Source organism: Folsomia candida, unplaced genomic scaffold (genome assembly GCF_002217175.1).
Source record: "Folsomia candida strain VU population unplaced genomic scaffold, ASM221717v1 Fcan01_Sc007, whole genome shotgun sequence".
NCBI classification, from domain to species: Eukaryota; Metazoa; Arthropoda; class Collembola; order Entomobryomorpha; family Isotomidae; genus Folsomia; species Folsomia candida.
In genome coordinates, this window is record NW_019091199.1 from 3,573,271 (window position 1) to 3,594,283 (window position 21,013).

General features: G+C 39.2%; 3 protein-coding genes across 6 annotated transcripts; 2 read left to right on the plus strand and 1 right to left on the minus strand.

Moving 5' to 3' along the window:
• Nucleotides 1-122: 122 nt before the first annotated feature.
• On the minus strand, nt 123-13,649 carry LOC110852167 (calcitonin gene-related peptide type 1 receptor). 4 transcript variants are annotated; one of them, XM_035854031.1, is made up of 13 exons: nt 13,281-13,649; nt 4,745-5,006; nt 4,527-4,631; nt 3,669-3,775; nt 3,485-3,576; nt 2,349-2,478; nt 2,179-2,251; nt 1,813-1,966; nt 1,541-1,598; nt 1,289-1,429; nt 1,086-1,217; nt 866-1,019; nt 123-730 (listed from the first exon to the last, which is right to left on the minus strand). In XM_035854031.1, exons 2-13 carry the CDS (start codon nt 4,977-4,979, stop codon nt 657-659), a joined length of 1,455 nt encoding a protein of 484 aa, XP_035709924.1. In that variant the 5' UTR covers nt 4,980-5,006; nt 13,281-13,649; the 3' UTR covers nt 123-656. The 4 variants fall into 4 exon arrangements, with proteins under 4 accessions (XP_035709924.1, XP_035709922.1, XP_035709923.1 ...); XM_035854029.1 differs by having other exon boundaries at nt 858-1,019; nt 13,281-13,644; XM_035854030.1 differs by having other exon boundaries at nt 858-1,019; nt 2,349-2,475; nt 13,281-13,643.
• Nucleotides 13,650-15,843: 2,194 nt separating this feature from the next.
• LOC110852244 (SEC14-like protein 2) lies at nt 15,844-18,429 on the plus strand. The gene is made up of 7 exons (XM_022100258.2): nt 15,844-16,334; nt 16,405-16,465; nt 16,620-16,663; nt 16,748-16,868; nt 17,499-17,705; nt 17,784-17,864; nt 17,959-18,429. The coding sequence occupies exons 1-7, from the start codon at nt 16,290-16,292 to the stop codon at nt 18,156-18,158; spliced, it is 759 nt and encodes a 252-aa protein (XP_021955950.1). The 5' UTR covers nt 15,844-16,289; the 3' UTR covers nt 18,159-18,429.
• Nucleotides 18,430-18,909: 480 nt separating this feature from the next.
• On the plus strand, nt 18,910-20,953 carry LOC110852438 (SEC14-like protein 3). Its single transcript, XM_022100508.2, has 6 exons — nt 18,910-19,683; nt 19,844-19,887; nt 19,975-20,095; nt 20,163-20,369; nt 20,434-20,514; nt 20,612-20,953. The coding sequence occupies exons 1-6, from the start codon at nt 19,578-19,580 to the stop codon at nt 20,845-20,847; spliced, it is 795 nt and encodes a 264-aa protein (XP_021956200.1). The 5' UTR covers nt 18,910-19,577; the 3' UTR covers nt 20,848-20,953.
• Nucleotides 20,954-21,013: the final 60 nt, after the last annotated feature.

A 21,013-nucleotide genomic window follows, 5' to 3' on the forward strand; every position in this document is an offset into this window, starting at 1 on the left:
CAAGGGCATGTATTAAACTGTATATGCATCAATAATTAATTCATTGTTGCCCATTTCCTCCCACTCCATTCGAACGTACATAATACACCCATCCATTATGATCACAAGGAAAATGTCAGCGCTTAGCAGAAGGACACAACATTTATATATTTAATAAATCTTTCATTCATACCACGGACATTTATTTTAATTGTACAGTAAACTAGTTTTAATCTACATATCTGTTCTACATTTACAATCAATTAGATCTTATGTAGTCGAATTTGATTGTCCATACATAATGACTGAATGTCTTAAAATAAATACTTATGATGGTTCATCTTTTGATAATGATTTGCATCTTGCAAATTATTACACCTCAAGTTAGCTTCATTTAATTTTTGGTGCGTAATGTGCACATATTTTATATAAACACAAGCTCAAGTTTTTTACATTGTTTAGAAAGTACCCTGTGTAAACATGAAGATGATATCAGGAAAAATGGGATGCTACTATCCATGACTATCGGTGGGCTTTGACATAATTTTAATACTCTTAATGCATCTACATAACCTAGGCATGTGCACAAACATCCAATATGATAAATCAAACAAATGTTCTAAACTAAACACGGTTCTCCATGATTATTATATCATGCAATTCAATACATCTCTCGTTCAGAATTTGGCTGGCATCTCCTCCATTGCGACTCGACTTGATTTTCTCCTGGATCCGATCTGATTACCAACACCTAAAAGAACACACCCAAAATAACTGTAAATTCCTTCCCCCTCAATTGTTACCTAAGTTTGGTACGGCTTCATCTGAACAATGACTGTATAAATAAGGAATTAAATAAAATTGAAAATTCCATATACCGACATACTAGTTGGGAGTGGTCCCGAAGTATCCGCAGCATCATCCCTGTTGTGACCTGGGGATGCGTCATCATCTCTGGAAAATCTGGACCAAATTTTGCGCCGAAAAACAAGGAGAACTTCCGAGTTACAGAAGCAGAATAGGACCGAGACACACAACCCCTAACGATACACAAATTAGTTTTAGGAAGGGAATATGTAGTTGTCAATAATTGTGCACGAAATTACTTGCAGGGATGAGCTACAAGCAGCCACAATGTCATATATCGCCTCCCAGTTTGTCCCTTTCGCAGGTCGGATTGGAATCAGGAGATAGTGCAGACCCAAGAGTGGGATCAGGATAAGTGTCGCACGGACCGCCTGCCCCTCCAAAGATAAGATTAAGCTATACATGTGTAAAAGTTGGCACACGCGAGTTTGCTTTGCTTCACCTTTTTAAGCGAGTACTGTGAGTCGGGCGCAATGATGGAGGAGTTCCGTCTCGTCACATTGTTGAAGGAGCGTTGGCTATCATTCAGCTTGGTGATAAGCACTCGAAGAATGTTGCAAAGGAATCCAAGATTCAGACCCAGCTGAAATTCAAATTATTAAAGTTAATTTAAATTAGTTCCAACTAGTTTTGATATAAGCAATATGAATAATGAGTAGGTATTTATGTAGATATATGCATTGTGCACTCTTACCGACATAACGACCGGTACCGCTAGCACAAGACTCCACTTGCTGTCCATTGTCCAGCACCTGGTGTAAACAATCAATTCGTTAATCAAGTCGGCGAACTTGTGTCAAACTCATATTTCATTCAACTTTTAAAATATAAGCTCATTTCATTCACATATTTTGTTGTAGTAATAGCTCGTTTAATATAATTCACAGAGTCTAACAGAAATACCATTCTATTCTGTTTTAAAGTTTTGAAGTTTTTAAAAGCTCTATTAATAAATATGTTGCTTACGGGGCTAAATCTTCGTGTGAGTCGTAGATCCTCAATCCTGCGTAGGCAGAGATGGGAATGATGGGACCCAACCAGCCAAAAACATAAAATCCCCTCAACAGTTCGGAATCCGACCGGATGAACGCAAAAACCAGGAGAGTGTGCAGATAGAACCCTTCGAGGCTTTTATTTTCATTTTGCACAGGCATAAATTATTCCAAGTTTTCTCATATTCTTTAACTGACACAAAATAAATAACCCATTTCCGAGGTCAAAAGTTCTAACTTAAACTGTTTTGACCTCGGAAATGGAATATTATGCGTCAGTTTGATAATACGAAAACGTCGCATAATTTATTTTGCCAGTGCAAAAGGAAAATGAAACTGCCTTCGCAAAACATCCAGAGGTAATTTGCAATTAGGAAGTATTGCACGGTGATATGCAGGCCTTTGCACCACCACTAAAAGTAATACAAGAGGATATCGTTGTCAATTAATTATCATCAATTACGTAGCAGCTCTGTCCTCCGCCCCTATTTTCAATTCTGTCTTTGTTACCGGTTCCTTGAGTAGAGTCGAAGGACTTCCCGTCACAAATGTGTACCAGGCCAACCAGAGCAGATTGTTAATAATGAAGGAGACAAAGAGATGCTTGTGAATCCGAACTCGGGTGCACTCCAGGCATCTACTGAAACCAAGGAGAGTGCAGAACAAGTGAACAAGTGGTACCATTAAAATTTCAAGTTTCAAAGTCCTCTTTCTCAAATTGTTCCACTGCTCCCTGTCTGTCACGGACTCAAACAAATTGCATTGATTCGGTTACAAACAAGAACCCAAGGCAGACATATGTACAATACATGTATGTACAGTTAAAATGAAAGTTTGCCCTCGTTACAGTAGTCGCTACACGCGCTTGTCGACATCAAAATCATCGTCCTTCCTTCTACCCGTGGTTTCTCTGTCAACTTCCCTTTTCACTATTTGCTCTTGTTTTCTTGTCCCAAGAAGTATTTGCACTGCATTCACAATCCACAGATCCTGATTACATCCAATTTGTCAACCATCCTCTGCGAAGAGCGTATGAATGCGGCTTCACAGCAGATTGCAAGCCGTGTGGTATTTAGCAAACTCAATTTCTGATCGTAAAAGGGGTTATATAATCGAACAAAATTAAGCGCTTTGCAACATGTGGAGTAAATACGTAATGTACGACTGCGATGACGCTGGAACAAAAGACAGAGAACGGCACACAAAAGTCTTGCTTCCAATCATGTCTCAACAAACAAACGGTGCAAATTACAGACCCACCCACACGTTCATTTGATAAATAGATAGATTTTCTCCACTCCCGATTCTCGATTCTACGCACTCATTCGCTTTCCCGAAATATAGTATTTAATTTCACCCAGAGTAAACATCTTTTTTGTCCTTCACATGTAATGCCACACAACTCTTTAAACGGAAATGACGACGACTGTCATCTCAATCGAGGGTAGAGAAAGAAATAATGTTTGAGCTCCTTGTATTTTTCTCAACTATGCGTTTCGTACCTTTGAAGGATTGGATTTCTTCATGTCTTTGAAGAAACCCACTTTCTCCCAGAAGGATATTTTCTCTCTCTCTTTCCTTTGTGCATGCATGTGTGTGGATGCGATTAACAAAAGACGAATTAAGATTTGAACCTATATACTTACTTGAATCCGCAAAAGATGAGAAGAGAAATAATCAGTGCCACGACCGAAATAACGTACCCAATCTCGTTCAAACTCACGATAAAGTTTCTCCACTGCGAACGAGACAAGGACCAGATTTAGAAAAAACTTAGAAACTTTGGACTTCCGGAAGTTGAGTATTCTTTTATGTAGCAAATATACCTACCTGATACTCCTCAGAATTAACGCAATCCGTGTAGTTTGACCAAGTCATATTGGATTGTGGGTGCTTAAACCATGTGCCATCCTCCAGACATTCCTTAAATCCGTACTCTGTATGGTCAAATCGAAAATTGTGTTATGAAAATTGGTGGGATTATTCTTATGAAGTGCTTTTCAATGAAATAAGTAAATAAGTACGAGTGAATTATTGCACAGTAAAAATCTCTGTGGGACGGTGAAATACAAACTTTGGCCTATTTTAACATGTCACAGAGCGGGAAATTTTCCGTCCCACAGAGATTTTTACTCTGCAATAGGTTAGAATTGGGGGAATAATAGATTGGAATATTCATATACTCGAATCACGTTGCATCAAGTTTCTCCAATTTTGTCATCAAGTTCTTCAAAATCATCTGAATATCATCGCACCTGACATGTCCTTCCACACAGAGTTCACTGCTTGGAGAGTAGCGTTAGCAAGATACGGCTTGTTTTCGCTCAAAACCGTTGGGAGGAGTCACCATGAAATCATATCGCACTTGATCATATAATACATAAATACATCTCACGCAGAGCTTCTATTCCAATGACAAATTGTTATGCAATCTTTTTACAGAAACTGAAATTCCAAAGCGGAGATCAAAAGACACCTCGACGATATGTAACCATTATATTCCAGTCGGACTCAACTAAACCTAACTAATGCAGAAATGCAGTAAGGGGACACCTTTGTAACATAATCAATCACGTCTATTCATTACTTTCACCAACCATCAAGCTCTCCTGTGTACTCTTACATAAGCTGACAAAATGCGACGATTTTACAAACGACCAAGTAATAAATTGATGTAAAGAAACTTACTTGAACTGTCAAACCCCAGAACGAATGCTGGACACGAATTGTAAGACAGCATCCCAGCCGGAGTTTCGTTCCAACATGACCATCCATCAAATGTGCGGGGACACACTTTACGCAACCAAACACAACATTTAGCTGAATTACTCAACGCATAAGTATTATGACACAAATACGAGTCCAAATGCGTTGAAATAAATTCAGCAAAAAATCATCGTGCTTACTCAGCTGCTGGTTCTGGCTGGTTGAATTGGTCGCAACGTGGCCATCCAAACACTGATGTTCCAACCACGAACCTTGCATAAGTTTTTGAAAAATGCTCAACTGTTCATTTGCAATGGCCACGATTTCGTCCCTGTTGTTGTCGCCCTCCTCGGCCTCAGGAGAGATATTGGACGCCGAGACTTCAGGCGAAGTGATGGACGTGTTCAGCATTGTTGAGGGTACACGAGGATGCATGTCGTGATTCAGTTGGAGACAACCTTCCTGCAGACGTTAGAAATGAAGATGGACATTAATTTTTAAAATATTTACGAATACAAGCACGTGTACACCACAACGTGATTCTCTTAAATGAATCAGGACGTTTTATGCAACATCTGCCTCTGTCTTTTTTGCATGGCGTGCGGATGATGGGGAATCATGGAGGAAGATATTATTAAGAAAATAAAATCCCATTTTTCAAGGCGATGACGTCGAGGCGGACCATACGCCGAATTTGGGTCGTTCAGAGAACTTTATGCATTTTGTCTCTAGAGTTTTCCTCGCACTCACTTCAGTTCTTGTCAATTGTTCCAACTCGATTTTATGGACTTGAGAGAACGTGCGGTGGTTGATTTTCCAATAAAACATTTTCCGGAATAAAAGATCACAAAGCATCACGGAGACGGAGGATGAAAAAGGCGAAAAGTCAGAGTGAGAGAAACTGCCTCGCCTGCTTAACGCACCACTCGCTCCGTTCTGCTGAGGTTTACAAAAAAAGAAGAAGAATCTTTGCATAAACTTTATTTCTAAAACGGATTCGTTACAGTTGGAGAAAGTTGTGGACGAGTATGCACTGCGGAGTAAAATCGTGTCTTGAGTGGCTTAGAACATGGAGTGAGAGCCAAGCCGTAAAGAAGCCGATTTAAGACACCAATCTAACCGACCACACAAACAGAAGCAGGGTGAGAAATTCAAGGAAAATCCAACATTTCCACCTCAATAAGCAACCAAATATGACCATATCATTACATAATATGTGCATAAATATACACAGCTCTGAGACATGGACATTCCTTTGTCCTTTCTCTTTGATAAAGGATCTCCTCATAATTTGTATGACGACTCATTTACGCATTTCTCTAAATATCCATCTCATTCGAAAGCAAAATGTATGCAATTTTGTAAATTACTAATAATTTCTCATCTGCTTGCCCCACCCATTCGTCATTAGCACTGGACATATGGCTTATCCTAATTGTGCAAAAATAGTGGGAGGGTATCATGGACGAAGGGAAATGCGCAGTTTGCATTCAAACCGTGCTGCCAGTCTTCACATTACTCGGAATAATGAGGAGAACAAAGTGAAATGAGAGCCTTTAAGAGAAGGAAACGGAAGGCATAAAGAGTCATAAATAAGAAGATGGGTGATGATGATATGGCAAAATGGTGAAAGCATCCCATCAGGTCACGTCACATTGTCAGATATGGCGAAATATGTACAAAGAGAAAGAAGAATACAGCTCTCTGAGTGGGTGGTGGTGGCGATTGTGAGGAAAGTGAGAGGGTAGAAAACGCCTGAGTGAAAGCCTGCTCGTGCCCTTATTTTATCTCTGCTATTTAGTTGTGTGTAGTCGGAGTGGATTGTCAAATTCAAATAAAAAGTGACTTATTCTCTACATTTAGATTCGGCACACATTCAAGATTGTCAGATTGTCATCCGTCCAGGCGTCTCCAACATTTCATCCTTTTTGCAGACGCAGTTTTGAGCGTGTCATCTTTATTTACTGCTCGACACTTTCACTTCCTCTTCCGCCAACGAACAACGGCGTGCTACAAAGCCTTGTAGTGACTGGAAACTGGCACTGGCTGCTGAGTGGGTGCGACACGAAGCACTAGAAAATAATTGCTCGTACAGGTCGAATGGAACCTGCACAACTTTTTTAGCCTATCACCCACGTTTTATTTCCAATTAGGGACTTAATATGCTCTGTAATTAGCTCCCATCTCATTTTCCGAGAACCAGTGTAAATTCTTTCTCAGGGGAAATTAAACCATGTCCGACGCCAACTATTCCTTCAAGACGTCCTCATTATGAACGCCTCTTCTACCGCCCACTACTACGTACGCAGGTATAGCATCACAGATTACGGATCAACATTTTAACAAGCAAGGACATGTGTGCTTTCACTAGAAATAAAAATGCTGAAAAATTTTATACAAAAATTATAAAATTCTATTGTGTTCTATTTAAATTGCAAAATTTGATTTATTTTATTTTAGTACTCACATCGACAAAACATTATGGTCCACTTGTATAAATGTTGAACAACCAGATTATGGCGACATCATGTCATAAATATTTTATAAATAGGTTCTCATTCTCGATTTGTTATGAATGTCGAAATTAGTTCGCCTCTACTTTATAAACTTTTTCAAAGGGTGAGCACACAAATAGGCAAATGAACACAAGGAACGACCCAATAAATCAGAACAGCTTTGAAAAAATTTGAATGGCCAATCTGCCTCCCAGCCTGTTGCATCAACTTAATTGCAAAAAAGCAAGAGACACTCGTCGTCGATCCAACAACTTTCTCCCACTTTTGCTGCCAACTTGGTCACGTACGTAACTTTCTCCTAACGCAGCGGGGATTAATGGTTCGCAGCGTGTCGTGCAAAAGTACAGTGCACGTACGTATGTGGAGGAGATGATTTATTTACTTGTGCCATAGTTTTGAGATGAAACACCTGCCACTCTGGATGAGGCCCAAGATAAATCATCATCCACTTTTAATGTGAAAACGAAGTTAACATGAATTTTAACCACAGCTCGTTCCATATCAAGTCATACATTTGCAGACGGACGGATGGTGCTTTGCTCTTTCCCATGTCCAGTGGGGATTAAATAAACTACTCTGAAGACCCGGTGGAACACAACCTCGGTACTTTCTCTCTCCAATCCAACTTTCCCACGGAGCAGTGAATTGAAATCTCACAAAAAGCTCTTACCCGCGACTATGTGTACGTGTAGCAACGACGTAAACACTCTATTTATTAGGTCTCCGACTCCTCTTTATTTGGTCATTGAAAGGGAGAATTAAATTGCGAGGAGGTGAAGTCAGGCAAATTCTGCCCCTTTCACCATCTTGTTGATTGGCTCTTTGGGTGCATGTGAATACAGAGAAACACAAGCTTAATGAGGCGACAATATATTATTACACGAATTCTCATAACTTTGTAGCTTTTACTGTCGGCTAAATCAAGTCAGCCCACCACCGACCGACCGCGTCCCTCCTTTCACACTTTCCTTTGACAGCAAGGAGTCGTTTATTGCTGACGTGATCTTTAGCCGGCCAACCAGCGACCAACCTACGCCATGGGACACGCGATTTCCTTAAACTGCCTTTCACTCAACTCCTTATTCTGCCTCGTCTGGGAAATTGAGACGACTGGAATAATTCGTGTCCGTACTAAAATATCCTCCAATACAATGAAACCGACCATCCGATATCCCATAAATCCGCCGGAAAATCCAATCTCACTTTCACAGGGTTGTTCTTCAATACTTACTTTAAAATCGAACAGGCTTGGCTTGTAAACCTCCAAAGCGCCCTTTTTCACTTTTGAAGGGGAAAGAAGAAGAAAAATCACATTTCCACTTCTTCGCCAATAAGCAGCGTTCAATCCGAGAATATTTACATTCCACTCGGATGGCGACATACAGCGGAAGCAAGTCGACACCTAAGTGTGTATTTCATTTTATTGTCAACGATAACCAAAAATGTGTGCAATGTGAGAAACCCATTACAATTTTAAATCACAATGTACACATTTTCTTAGCAAATGGTGAGATCTGTGTACATGCATAAATACACTAAAAAAGATATAGAATTCTGTTTTTTGAAACCTGTGTGTCTATGACTTTGCCAATATATGAAAAATGTCTCTATCAACTTTCTCACCTGAAGCGATGTGAAAATGCATACACAATCGAATCTCCTAATGCGAACGGTTTCACCACGCAACAAGAATAACTGTCTCATCAAGAAGACAAACTAAGGATGAAAAGTATGAAAAGAACTGTCACACACGATCATCGTCCTCCGACTGTTTTCTAATAAACCTTTCGACATGTTTTCTTAAAGGTCTCAACACAACTCTTGCGCAAGAAATAAGAATGCTCTTCCGACACGTATCGGGAAAATGGGTAATACATATTAAAGATCTGGAACCAGTGGTGAGCTCGACCTGTGGATAGTTTCGTTTAATTCTACTACGACGATGAGCGTGTGTAGGTAATCGAAACAACGAGATCAAAGAATTACGCTGTGCATTGGTCCGTACAAATAATTAAAAAGAGATGAGATTTTTTCCCTGTTCTCTCCCAACAACAGCGCACATTTCACATTATTCTCTTGTTCTGTGGTTCTGTAATGAGATGATGAGACTGACGCCTTGTCAAAGTAGCGACATGACAGCCAGAAGAGAAACAAAGGCAGAAAGTGAACAAATAATCTCTCAGAATCGAGCCGTCCTTCCAGCTCGTGAGTACGTAGATACATACTTTCTCCCTCAGCCATGTCAATACATATTGTCACATTTGGTGTTGGTTTCTGTTTCATGATTAACTATTCTAAGCCTGACAGGAACGCGCAAATTTAATAAAACGAAAAGTTTACTACTTTCACTTTCATGTAATGAGAAAAACTCTACAAAATCTCATCTTCAAACAGAATTGAAATTAGTTTCCTTGTTGCTTCGCTTATCCCTTCATCTGCACTTTATCGTTGATAACATGCTTATATGAATGCAGATGAGTGGATGATTCTGAGTTGTAAGTGGATGATGCTATGTACATACCATAGCTCCAGTAGCAGAATAAATTGAGTGCGATTACGTGTAGCAACGACAAAGGGACAAAGAAAGGATAGCTCTGCTTGCCTTGTTTAGTGGACTTTGTACGTAACAAATAAGGCAGACACGAAAATAGAGCGAGCTAACGGAAAGATTAAGACGTGTCAAATTACGCATATTATTTTTAGAAATTAAGAGCACGGGGATTTATGAGACACGACACGAGCCAATAGTCGTATCGTATTTCGTCAGATTTTGGGTTTATCATGTCCAACTTTTTGCGGACTCCGACGACGGTGAGCCACATGGTTGACTTGAAATTATTGTTATTTCGACAATGTCCTGGACGATTTCAAAGAAAAAAAATCAGCTTGGACTAGTTTGGGTCATGATGGTTGGTGGACACTCTGAACGGTGAGATTTTGGGCAAGTTGAAATTCTAAGTTTATAATATTACAGGGATGTTTTTGGTTAGATAAGGTATAGAGAATGTGAGATTAAGTAGGAGACGTGGGACAAAATTGTCCCATAAAGCAGAACTGCTTTGAAAGAACTAACTTGTAACCGAAATATTGCGACTAGTTGGAATAGAATGTGAGATCAAAGGCCTAATTTATGTATAAGGAATTCCAGTTAATAAAGGGACAACGTTGTGATTCGCCCAGATTTCTAACAGCAGCTGCACTCTGAAGCTACTAAGCTCAAAATTTGGATGAAAAACGACTTGTGGACAGAAAATATTGTATTATATCAAAATAATAACATTGACAGAGCCAAATGGGGTTTGAATTGAGTAACATTTTCTGCAAAACCAGTACAAAATAATCCTGTCTAATAACCCTTGCTCGGTCTCTGAGAATAATTGACACGCCGTGCTGTAGATTTTTCCCAGGTAGTCAAGATGAGGTAGTCGATAATAAGACGCTTCCCTACAGAACTGCGCCTTTTGCCCGTACTTCAACTACTGTACATAAATGAGAATGACTCCCGTTTGCGTTCAAAAGCTCTGTCTGCTGGTAAGCATTAACATCGTGATAGTGATTTTATGGAATACTAAAGCTTGTCAAAATTATAGGCGGATTTCGCTGGCTCGAGTAGCAGGAAGCAGGATGGAGTGAATTAAGGTAATCACCCCACATTACATACATACGCAGACTTACATCGAGCTAGCCCTGCGGCTTTTCCTCTCCCACTTTGCACATTTATCCAGCCTTTCGAAACATGTTGGAGGACCAGTCAGCGTGTGCTTTATATGTGGAAGTGAATCCCGTGCATGTAGTGAGAAATCATCGGAGAAAGTTCCCGGAGCACCGTCATTTTAAAAAAGATGAGGAAACTTTCTCCACAGTGTCTCAATTTCACCCTAACGTCATTTTTCCCATTGGTTGTGAATAAGTGATGGGATTTCAAGTGACTGGAACTCAGTCAGTCGGGACTTGGATCCATATAATAATAATAGTAATGTGACATTGTGTGGAAAATCTAATGCGGCATATTTTTCATCTCGCGAACACTATTAAATTACACGCCCCACTTCCATTAAATTGGAGCATTCGAACGGGTGGAAAAATCAGCGAGAGAGAAGCAACGCATTGTTTTCAGAATGAAGTGAAGTTGATAAATTTTTCAAGCAGAGTTTGATTAGTAGTTGGAGATAATGGAGGAGGAGAGAGAATGGGCTGTCGAACTCTGTACAAGGAAACCTCGGCGACGTCGACTCAACTTGTCGACAATAAACGCAGGAGAAAAACGACGAAAAAAATCATCTTACAAATGTATGTGCTGCTGGTTACAATAATAATGCTTGTCAGCCGTTCGTGCCTATTACATAATGTAATAGCAATCTTTTCAGAAGCATTGAAAAATACAATAAAGAAACTTGCGTAATATTCATCCGATCCAACAAGTTTTAATAAAATTTGAAGCTTCTCAAAGGCTCCGTTTTGGTTGACTCCTGTTTTTAAAGTGTCATTTCATACGTATACATATTCCATACACGTTTCTACGCATATTAAGTCCGACCCAATGTTAATAATTTAGTAACAATTTATGATGATTATCATATGCACAGACAGACATTGTCCAAAATTGAGTGAGACACATCTCTGTTCATTATTAAGTACGTAGACTACACACGTATAGCGTGTAAAACTATTATAGCGCGTGTATTAATAGCCACGGACTACGAGTGGGTAATGCCCCCCATTCACATACGTAATTCTTATGCTTGTGCAGCAGTGAGGTGCATTGTTCAAGGAGCAACGTTATGACCATAAAGATAAGACGTGTATTGCTTTGTTGCTCTCTGTTTCGTGCAGGACGAAAGATATCCACTGAAAAAATACAAGAGTAGGGTTGAAAAAATAAGTATGGACACGAACACCAAGAAATCTTTGTGCCTTTTGATACAGTCGTAAACGAGAAAAACGAGTGAAGCGTAGTTATTGCGATCGATTTGTCCGTCCATCTGTCAGCACGATAGCTTTCGAACGAATTAATTTTTAGTAGTTCTGCTTTCGGATAACAATATTTTAATTATTTTAAATTATTAAAACAATTAATATATTAATTAATATATTAATATTTTAAATTATTAAAACAATATTTAATTTTAAAAGTAAGAGGGAGTTCATTAACTGACTTGTATACAGGTCATAAGGTCACGGCCACGGTGATGAGGCCAAAGGTCAAAAATGTGTTCTCTTTTGTTTTGACGGTTTTAGACGTTATTTAAACAGGGTGAGGATTTCAGAAACCACCATCATTTTGGGGTATACCAATCTGGTGACGGTGTTAACGAGGAAAAAGGTCAGAAAATGTCGCAACGTCACACATGCTAAATTTTCCTGGCAGACGCTGCACCTCACTTGCCCATCTCAATGCATTCCGTAACGGAATTTCCGTTTGCGCGAGTTTATTATATCTGTTGCTGGAGTTTATCACATTCTCAAGCTTCAAACTTTACAATTGATTCGTGACCTTTCTCATTCTATTTTCAAAAGACAACAAACATTTTACATAAATCCTTTGAAAAAATATCTTCTTTGACGTCAATCAATTCGTGAGAATAATGACAAAGGGGCAAAGCTGGCGGATTAATTTTAAGTCCCATAAAAATCTCAAACGACGCTCAGCGAATAATATTTCTGGCTAAACCATTTAAATCAACAGTTGGACTTCATATGGGTGCAAGGCTGGAAAATTTATGCAATGAAATATTCATGAGATACACACGCTAAAACCCAAGTTAAGACAATGGTCGACACGACGGTTTTACGTGCGGACTTTTGTGGAGTGCTCGAGGATGACGGAGAAAGCTCATCCATTCCTTAAGTTGCTCTCTCTCAGTCTTGCTAAGTATGACATGTTCTGAAGAGAGAAAAAATGCATGGGAAATTAAGAGGAACGAGAGAGACGAGATGGAGTCCCCACGGCTAAAATAAAATATCCACTTTGAAACACATGAACTGGGACAAGGGAGGACTTTTTTTGTTATTTTTACTCCGTTATTACACAAGAGTTCAAAGTACACACGCGCTTTGGGCGGATGCTGGGGTTAAACGAATTGCAAAAGCTCTTAAAAACGTACAAGCATTTGCTTTCACTTGGATTATTCACCACGCAAATTAGTATGGGCTGAAATGAGCATAGCAGGAGGCACGGTGAGGTCGAGGGTGAAAAATAGAGACCAAATTTGACGATTACCTGAACTGGACGAGTTGAAATGGCATCATTAGGAGGACTTATTATTTTAATTTGACGCACATGTGGGCATTTGGTCGAGTTGGTGTAGAAGGTGGAATTTGCAATTTTCCGCTCTGTGTGGAAATGGAAGGACTTTCGAGAGAGATTTCCCCAATTAAGTAATCTAAATAGGAAATGCCACTTTTCACTGGATGCGTAAAATCCAATTGACTGAGCTTTCACCACGAAGGCGTAGATTTAGTGCGGGGGCCAAGTGAGATTTCTGGATTTCACTACCCGAGAGACGGGCAGCAGGCAGGAGTGAAGGGGTGGTGATGTCGTCGTGGTGGTGGCAGTCAACAGGAGACTGGTCTCGACAAATGCAAAGATCCGGGTTTACTTTCTCCATAAGCTGCACTCCTGCCTTTCTCCATGTTCAGCGTGGTCCACATCATTTTGCCACCACAGACTCTCATCCAAGCACGAACAAAGTGGTAGAAAATTTCGTTTCCGCATATGATTTTCACATTACATGAGTCGTATGAGCATACGTATAGAGCTACACACAAAGTATGTACGTACATCTAAGTACAAGATACATTGTTTACCCTGCCTGCATGAAATAATGCCTTTACGTAATGGAATTGTAAAATACGCAATAATAACCGCAACATCTCGCTCACTCCTCATCCTCGAGAACCCGAAAAAGAACAAAGTGAGCAAACTGAATAAATTGTAAAACTTTCAACGAATCAAAGCTCAGAAGAATACTTTATTTTAAAAACCGAAACATATTTATACAAATAAATTACCGTAAAACCTCTATTTATAGCCGGGGCTAAAATCCAAAACTGAGGGTCACGGACCCGGCTAAAATTAGAGACCGGCTATAATTAGAGACCCGGCTAAATTTTGTTGCTCCAAAAATTTTAGATGTTACAAAATCAAATATAATTCATTTTAACTCAATTTGAGTTTTCTAATTTAGCAAGATAAGCCGTAAGTAACCCATGCACTTTTAATCTACATCTTGAAACGAAGTTTAGCAGGTTTTTTAAATTTTCTGTCATGATTATATCCATTATTAACCTGAAATTAATACGAAAAAATTAGTAGTTAAACTTATTCGTTGATTGGCATAATGTGCAACATTTTTCTTTAATGGACTATGAACAGGGACACAGCGGACAAGACAGGTCATAATTAGAGACCCGGCCATAATTGGGGACCCGGCCATAATTGGGGACCCGGCTATAATTGGAGACCCGGCTAAAATTTTGAAATCTTGGTCTCTAGACCCGGCTATATTTGGAGACCGGCTATAATTAGAAGAGGGCTATAAATAGAGGTTTTACGGTACTCCAGTACGAGGTTATATGTACTTACAACTAAAATCTCAACTGAACAACTTGTAAAACCTAAATCTCACAATGCAGAATACATACATTCAAAAATAAATAGTACCACATCAAATTTTAAAAAAGACGTATTGAGGATATTAAATTATGAGTATATTTATTTAACAAGTAATAAACTAATGTATATTCGGATGATTATGTAATTGCAAATAGTTTCGAATTGTGTAAAGTGTATAATTTGAGACTACGTGGAAGGATTGTCCTGAAGGAAAGAATTTCTTCAGTGTATTTTGCCGATCTTTGGAAACGAGTAGTCTAGCACAATGGAATTCATTCAATCGTCTTATTCCGGTCGACAGATTGGAGGCCAGTTCGCTTTGATAAGCACTAAATGGAGCAATATGCATACTCATTCAATCTGGAATTATGAAGGAGGAATATTTGAGGCTTCCCCAATAATTGAAGTTGATTTATTTTTACGATGAGGGAAAGAAACTCACGGAATGAATACCACTCTTATTTTTTCCACTCGAGACTTTGACATAAAAATGTGGCCTTGTATACACACTAATGAATGATGAAGGAGTTTTCAGCCGATACATTCATGCAAGATGACAATTATCAAGCCATCCAATTTAACAGAACTGCTGCTCATCTGTCCGTGCTATTTATTTGTGTATTTAGCAGCAATCTTCCACTCTATCGCATCCCACAAACTTTTAGTTTCTTACGTTTTTGCCAAGGTTAGTCTAACCCAAAAAGAAGTGCATCAAGTGCAACAACAACAACTGCTGCATTTCTTGGTTGCAGATATTTTTCTCTCAATGAAGTGTTACAAGACCATTGTTCAAGTATCTGTAATGCTGAGAGACTCACTCTCTCTGATCTCGCCACCATGCACCAATACCTAAATACTTATCTAATATCAAGCTGATATTATCAACTGGTAAGTGGACACTTGTCAAGTGCGTACCTCAGATCTGTGCCAGGACGATAAGGAGGAGAGGCAGCAATCTCAAAGCATTACATTATTGAGAATAAGGTGAATGGGTGCATATCGTGCGGACATCGTAGGTCCGCGCATGTTATGCAATTCCTTTTCATACCTATCACTTATTGCACCACCACATCTCTCATCTCATTACATCTCAGCGTACCACATATCAAGACACACTTTTTTATCTATAGGTACAGCCTATTAAGACGCTATCCAAGCGCAGTGGACCATTTATCGTTGATGGAAGCATAGTCAAAAAACAGCATGATGGTTAATTAATGTACCCTGAATAAAGTACGCGTTCTCGCCAAATACTGCTGCACAAAAAAACGAGGGAAGCGAGGCATAAAATTAGTTAGGGGAATACCAATATGACGAATGAATCACTTGTGGGTGAGGAACATGTTGTTAATCATATTGCAAGTTAAGCACGACTAAAAAATATTTGAAAGGGCTTCTTTAAAGATTTGGTCGTGTTATTATGTTTTTGTCGTCAGTTGTGCAAATCAGCTTGCAGCGTCACTCTTCGATCCTCTCGTTAAGCGTACGTAATACTCTGAAAGAAATTGATCCCTCCTCGTTACTATTTTTATTAGTGATTAGTTTGCTGATGTGATTGTGTAGTGGTATTTATTTAATCTCTCGTCTAAAATAAGTAAGAAATAAGCCGATTAGATGGCAGCTCCACGAAATGAGGCGGAAAAAAGTGCTCTGGAGAAGGTAAGTCGAAAGTTGAAAAAAAAATCGAATTCTTCCGGCAGAATTTCCATTAATGAAGTAAAAATCCTAGTTTCGAGTGACTACGAAATACGAGGAGTTAAGTGACGGCGTTCTCATGCGATACTTGCGAGGTGAGATAAAGTCTTAAATGCGAACCAACCATACGAAACTATATGCACACATTGTTCAACTTTCTTGTTTCGGTCTCATTGAATTTGTCTCAAACTGAGAGAAATGCAAAGTTATTAAATTCATCGCCTTATGTTTTGTTTTATCACCTTTCAGCCCGAGACTTGGACCTCACTCGAGCAGAGGATGCAATCACTTCAGTAAGAGTTTTGTAATATGATTGAATTCCGGTCTGGTCCAATTATGGAGATTCTATTTGATCCAATTTCTCTCTCTCACTGTAGTCACTGGAATGGAAATTAAATCGAATTGAGAAACAGTCTTTCAGTTATTGGAAACCTCCGCCAGAGTTTGAGTCCACATTTAAAGTATATTTCACAGGTTTGGACGTCGATGGTCGCGTAGGTAAGAGCTTATGTTCCAATTTAAAATTATTCCTACCAATATTCACGTATGTCTTTAAGTAGTGAGAGGAAACGATGCTCAGGAGTCGACTAAGTTATCGACTAAAGTTCAGTCAGCTTTTAGATTGTTAGATTTTTCCGTCCTGAAAACTTTGAAATCATGATCGTGATTTGTGACGGAATAAGAGGCGAATATATGTATCTCTGAAGCAATGTAGAGTATGTATGTATATCGAAATGGGCCAACTTCCACATGATGACCATGTATTTACATACTCAGCAGTTGAAGTGAGTTCCATGAAGTGAACATGTTCAACAGTAATCTTTCCCAGTTTAGAAGGCCATTCTCCAGAATTCGAAGTTTTGAATACATGACAAACTTTTTCAATTGTTAAACCAGAAAAGTTTACACAGAAGAAAGTGAGAAAGATCAAACAAGTTTATTATTGGATTTTATGAAAACTTTGGCACAATCCAATTCCATTCAAGCAGGAAACAATTACATGTAATAACAATATTTGCCCGGATTCTATGCACAAATAATTTTCATAACTTGATCAGCGCCCGTCTAGAAAAGTTCCGTTGTTAAATCATTATTATTATTATTTCATTATTTTGCTGAACTTTGCAGTGTTGTATATTAATTTCGACGAGTGGCTTCCGCTTCGACCGTTATTTGAAAAATACAAGCCAGCAGAAATTGTAGTTTTCGCGTACCACGTCCTGGCCAATATTCACCGACAAATTGCTCACTCCAAACAGCAACAGTTGGTCTGCATTTGGGACAATGCCGACATTGGGTTCTCCAAAATTTTTCACGAGGTGCAAAATTGGGCCGGTATGCAAACCATTCTCCAAAAAGTTTTTTTTTTCTACATATGTAACATTAGTAAAGATGAGATGTGAAATATTGCAGAAATTCAGACACTCCGAGAAGTAGTTCAGATGATGGACCTCAACTTTCCAGAAACATTGTACAAGGCATTCTTTATCAACAGTGAGTTGGGAAGTTTGAGACACTTTTTCCAGATATCGTAACAAATCATTTCTTGTGTGTATTTACAACATTATACTTTGTTACGCATGATTAGCTGCTCGTGCTGTCGTGTACGGATTCAGCCTGATCAAACCCTTCCTCCGCCCTTACACACTGGCCAAAATTCTGATTCACGGTTGCGACGAGTCTACCTGGATGCCTCTCCTGCGAGAATACCTGTCAGATGACCTAATTCCTGCAAATCTTGGAGGAACTGCCGACTTGAAGAAATCCCTCTACGACTATGTGCGATGAATGACGATGACCACATACGTAGGTTGCATTGACCAAAATTCGCAAGGTTCCTGCTTCCCATTAATTGTTGTACTACTGCTCATGCCCTGAATACGAAAGTGTCAATGCCAACACTGTCCACAACTCACATTTCTTTAGATATACCCAAATAATTTAATATTTATGGATCGCATGTTGTTCTTGTTGTTGTGAAGCGCAAAGATGTATAATAATATAATGATGAGTGATAAAGTGATTCACGGTAAATATACACATGACATGATAAACTTGATCAAGCTTTTTTCCCTCATCCCTACCTTACACACATTTATTTATGCGAGCATTTCTAGCATCGTCTGTTACCACGTGTGGTAGGTAACTGCTAATTTTCGTCCCAAGAGAGTTGCAAGCAGATCACAAATCACTAGACGCTACATTTTGCATGTGTGGTCATTCAACTAAACTGCAGGTCCTATTGCTAGTTTCTAGCGGAATTTGTAGCCGAATGGATTATGGGCACTGCATGTGCACCTCCACTGTTGTGTTTCAATAAAAGTGAAGGGCTGAGAGAGATCGACTATATATGCTATTCAAAAAATTGTGATTCTTGGGGACAAGCCGGCCGTAGTGGTGCAGCGACACACATTTTGACAAGGAGCATTTGTGCTTGGCGTTCTATGTTACACTACTAATAATGCACAATGACGAGTTTCACTTATTTGTTTGCCAATCGTATTTCGTTCGCGTCTTCCAAGCAAACCATTGCTGCCTACGAACGAATTGCATTTCTGGTGCTTGTGCGTTAGGAGTGATGCGGTTTTCCTTTACACGCAAAAAAGTGCAATTCATTGCATCGTGTCTTGGTTAGTTTGGTCGGTCGAGGTGCACATTGTGCACGCGTATGCATTTCTACATATGTACGTACATTTGGGCCCCCCACCCCCCACGGCCATTCCTTCATTTTGGATACGAGCACGATAATATATTTAGTAACATTCGTTTATCATATTATTCTTTATTTCCTTGTCATCATCAAAGGCAGCGACGCTAGGCGCAAATTTGTTCACAACTGCTGCTACTGCTTACTAGAGTAACCTAGCTGTCATATACATACATACATATATGACATATACGTGTGTAAATATTTCCTCGCTGTTTAGCTTAGTCGTTGCGTTGTGTTTCAACGAATGTAAACGCGTCCCAGTTTCACAAGAATATCAAAGGCGCACTCAAAGCTTCACGTTTCCTTCGTGTCAAGTGAGCAGTCTCATTTATTATCAACGTGCGACATCTGAAACTTTATCCGCAGAACAGTTCACAGACTAAGAAGTAATTCAAACGTGAATTACGAGACTTGTAAATCGCTCTCACACTGTGTGGTGACTTTGAGAGGTGTGACGTGTAGTGACATTTAATAAGCAAAAGAAAACAAGTGCGACTATGGCGTTGGCGAAGAACTCTGATGAGATTTTGGCACTGGAGAAGTTTGAGAAAATTGTAAAGGACTTGAAGGTGGATAGAGGAACGATGATGAGATTTCTGAGAGGTGAGAACATATGTATATACATGCATCGAAAACATTGCCGTATATAATAATGAGGAGAGGTTGGGACTGTCTCAATTTGTACCTGGAAGTAATTATATACATGTATTTATAACGGACCTACTACATATTATGGTTTAAATCTGATGTGATTTTATACCAGCCAGGAACCTTGACCAAGCCAATGCGGAAGCCATGCTGAGAGCGGTAAGCAAGTGATATGTGAATGATGAGATGAGATGTGAATGATAGCTTGTGATTTTCGCTAAACTTTTTTTGCTCATGCGAATCCAGTACGTTCATTGGAAAAGCAACAACATTTACGAACCGGCTCTCAAAGGATGGAAGCCAGAAAAGGATTTCATGCTCAAGTTTGAAGCGTTTCGCTGTGGGGCAGATACGGAAGGAAGGCCCGGTAACAAAATGCTATAATTCGTCGTCAATTCTTATTCTTCTCAATCAAAGATATGGACTGTTTTCAGTGTTTTACATACATTTTGATACGTGGATGCCATCTCGCCCCCTGTTCGATGATTTTGCCCCCTTCGACTTGGTACTCTTCGCCTACAAAACGTTTATAGATTTATACGAGGACATTGCAAAGACTGAGCATCAACAAGTTGTGGCCATTTTAGACAATCAAGATATTGGGTTTAGCAAAATATTTCACGAGGTGCAACATTGGACTGGTAAAAACTACGCATTTTGAAATTCATCTACACAATGCTCTTATTAGTTCGCTTTTTACCGTAGGAATCCAAACTCTCATTGACATCTGGCAACTTTACGAAGCCAACTTTCCAGAGACCCTTCACAAAGCATTTTTCATCAATAGTAAGAAACACGTAATTAATATGCAACAGTTGCTCTCATACAAATTGTAAACATAACCTTGAAATAATTCTCTTGTATTGCGCCACACTTTTATTAGCTGCCCGACCCTTCATGTTGGGATTCAATTTAATGAAGCCCTTCATCGCGAAACACACTCTTGCCAAAATTTCAATATATGGAACAGACGAAGACAAATGGAAACCCGACCTTCACAACTTTTTACCAAACGACTCTATTCCAGAAAAGTTTGGAGGATGTGCAACACTGGTTCATGTGTATGACATTGTTTACGACGGAATCATGGCCAAACTCAAAGGAGAGAAAATTCATTAGTTCAAATCAACTGTTCCTTTTCATATCTATGAATTGTATGCCAAATTATTCTGTACTGTAAACTAAAAGTTAAACTAAAAGTATTTAATTGAAATGACTTTAGAAATATCTGTATTTATTGTTTTTTGTTTCATGTTGTGTAATGTGATACCATAATTCGACTAGA

Excerpts from the sequence above, each read along its gene's own strand:
- LOC110852167 (XM_035854029.1), bottom strand. The coding sequence starts at position 4,979 with ATGCATCCTCGTGTACCCTCAACAATGCTGAACACGTCCATCACTTCG. Across the intron at positions 3,776-4,526 it reads TCTGGGGTTTGACAGTTCAA|AGTACGGATTTAAGGAATGT; the intron begins GTAAGTTTCTTT and ends TTGACCATACAG. Across the intron at positions 2,479-3,484 it reads CTCATCTTTTGCGGATTCAA|TAGATGCCTGGAGTGCACCC; the intron begins GTAAGTATATAG and ends CCTTGGTTTCAG.
- LOC110852244 (XM_022100258.2), top strand. The coding sequence starts at position 16,290 with ATGGCAGCTCCACGAAATGAGGCGGAAAAAAGTGCTCTGGAGAAG. Across the intron at positions 16,664-16,747 it reads CAGAGGATGCAATCACTTCA|TCACTGGAATGGAAATTAAA; the intron begins GTAAGAGTTTTG and ends CTCTCACTGTAG. Across the intron at positions 17,865-17,958 it reads CAAGGCATTCTTTATCAACA|CTGCTCGTGCTGTCGTGTAC; the intron begins GTGAGTTGGGAA and ends ACGCATGATTAG.
- LOC110852438 (XM_022100508.2), top strand. The coding sequence starts at position 19,578 with ATGGCGTTGGCGAAGAACTCTGATGAGATTTTGGCACTGGAGAAGTTT. Across the intron at positions 19,888-19,974 it reads CGGAAGCCATGCTGAGAGCG|TACGTTCATTGGAAAAGCAA; the intron begins GTAAGCAAGTGA and ends ATGCGAATCCAG. Across the intron at positions 20,370-20,433 it reads CGAGGTGCAACATTGGACTG|GAATCCAAACTCTCATTGAC; the intron begins GTAAAAACTACG and ends TTTTTACCGTAG.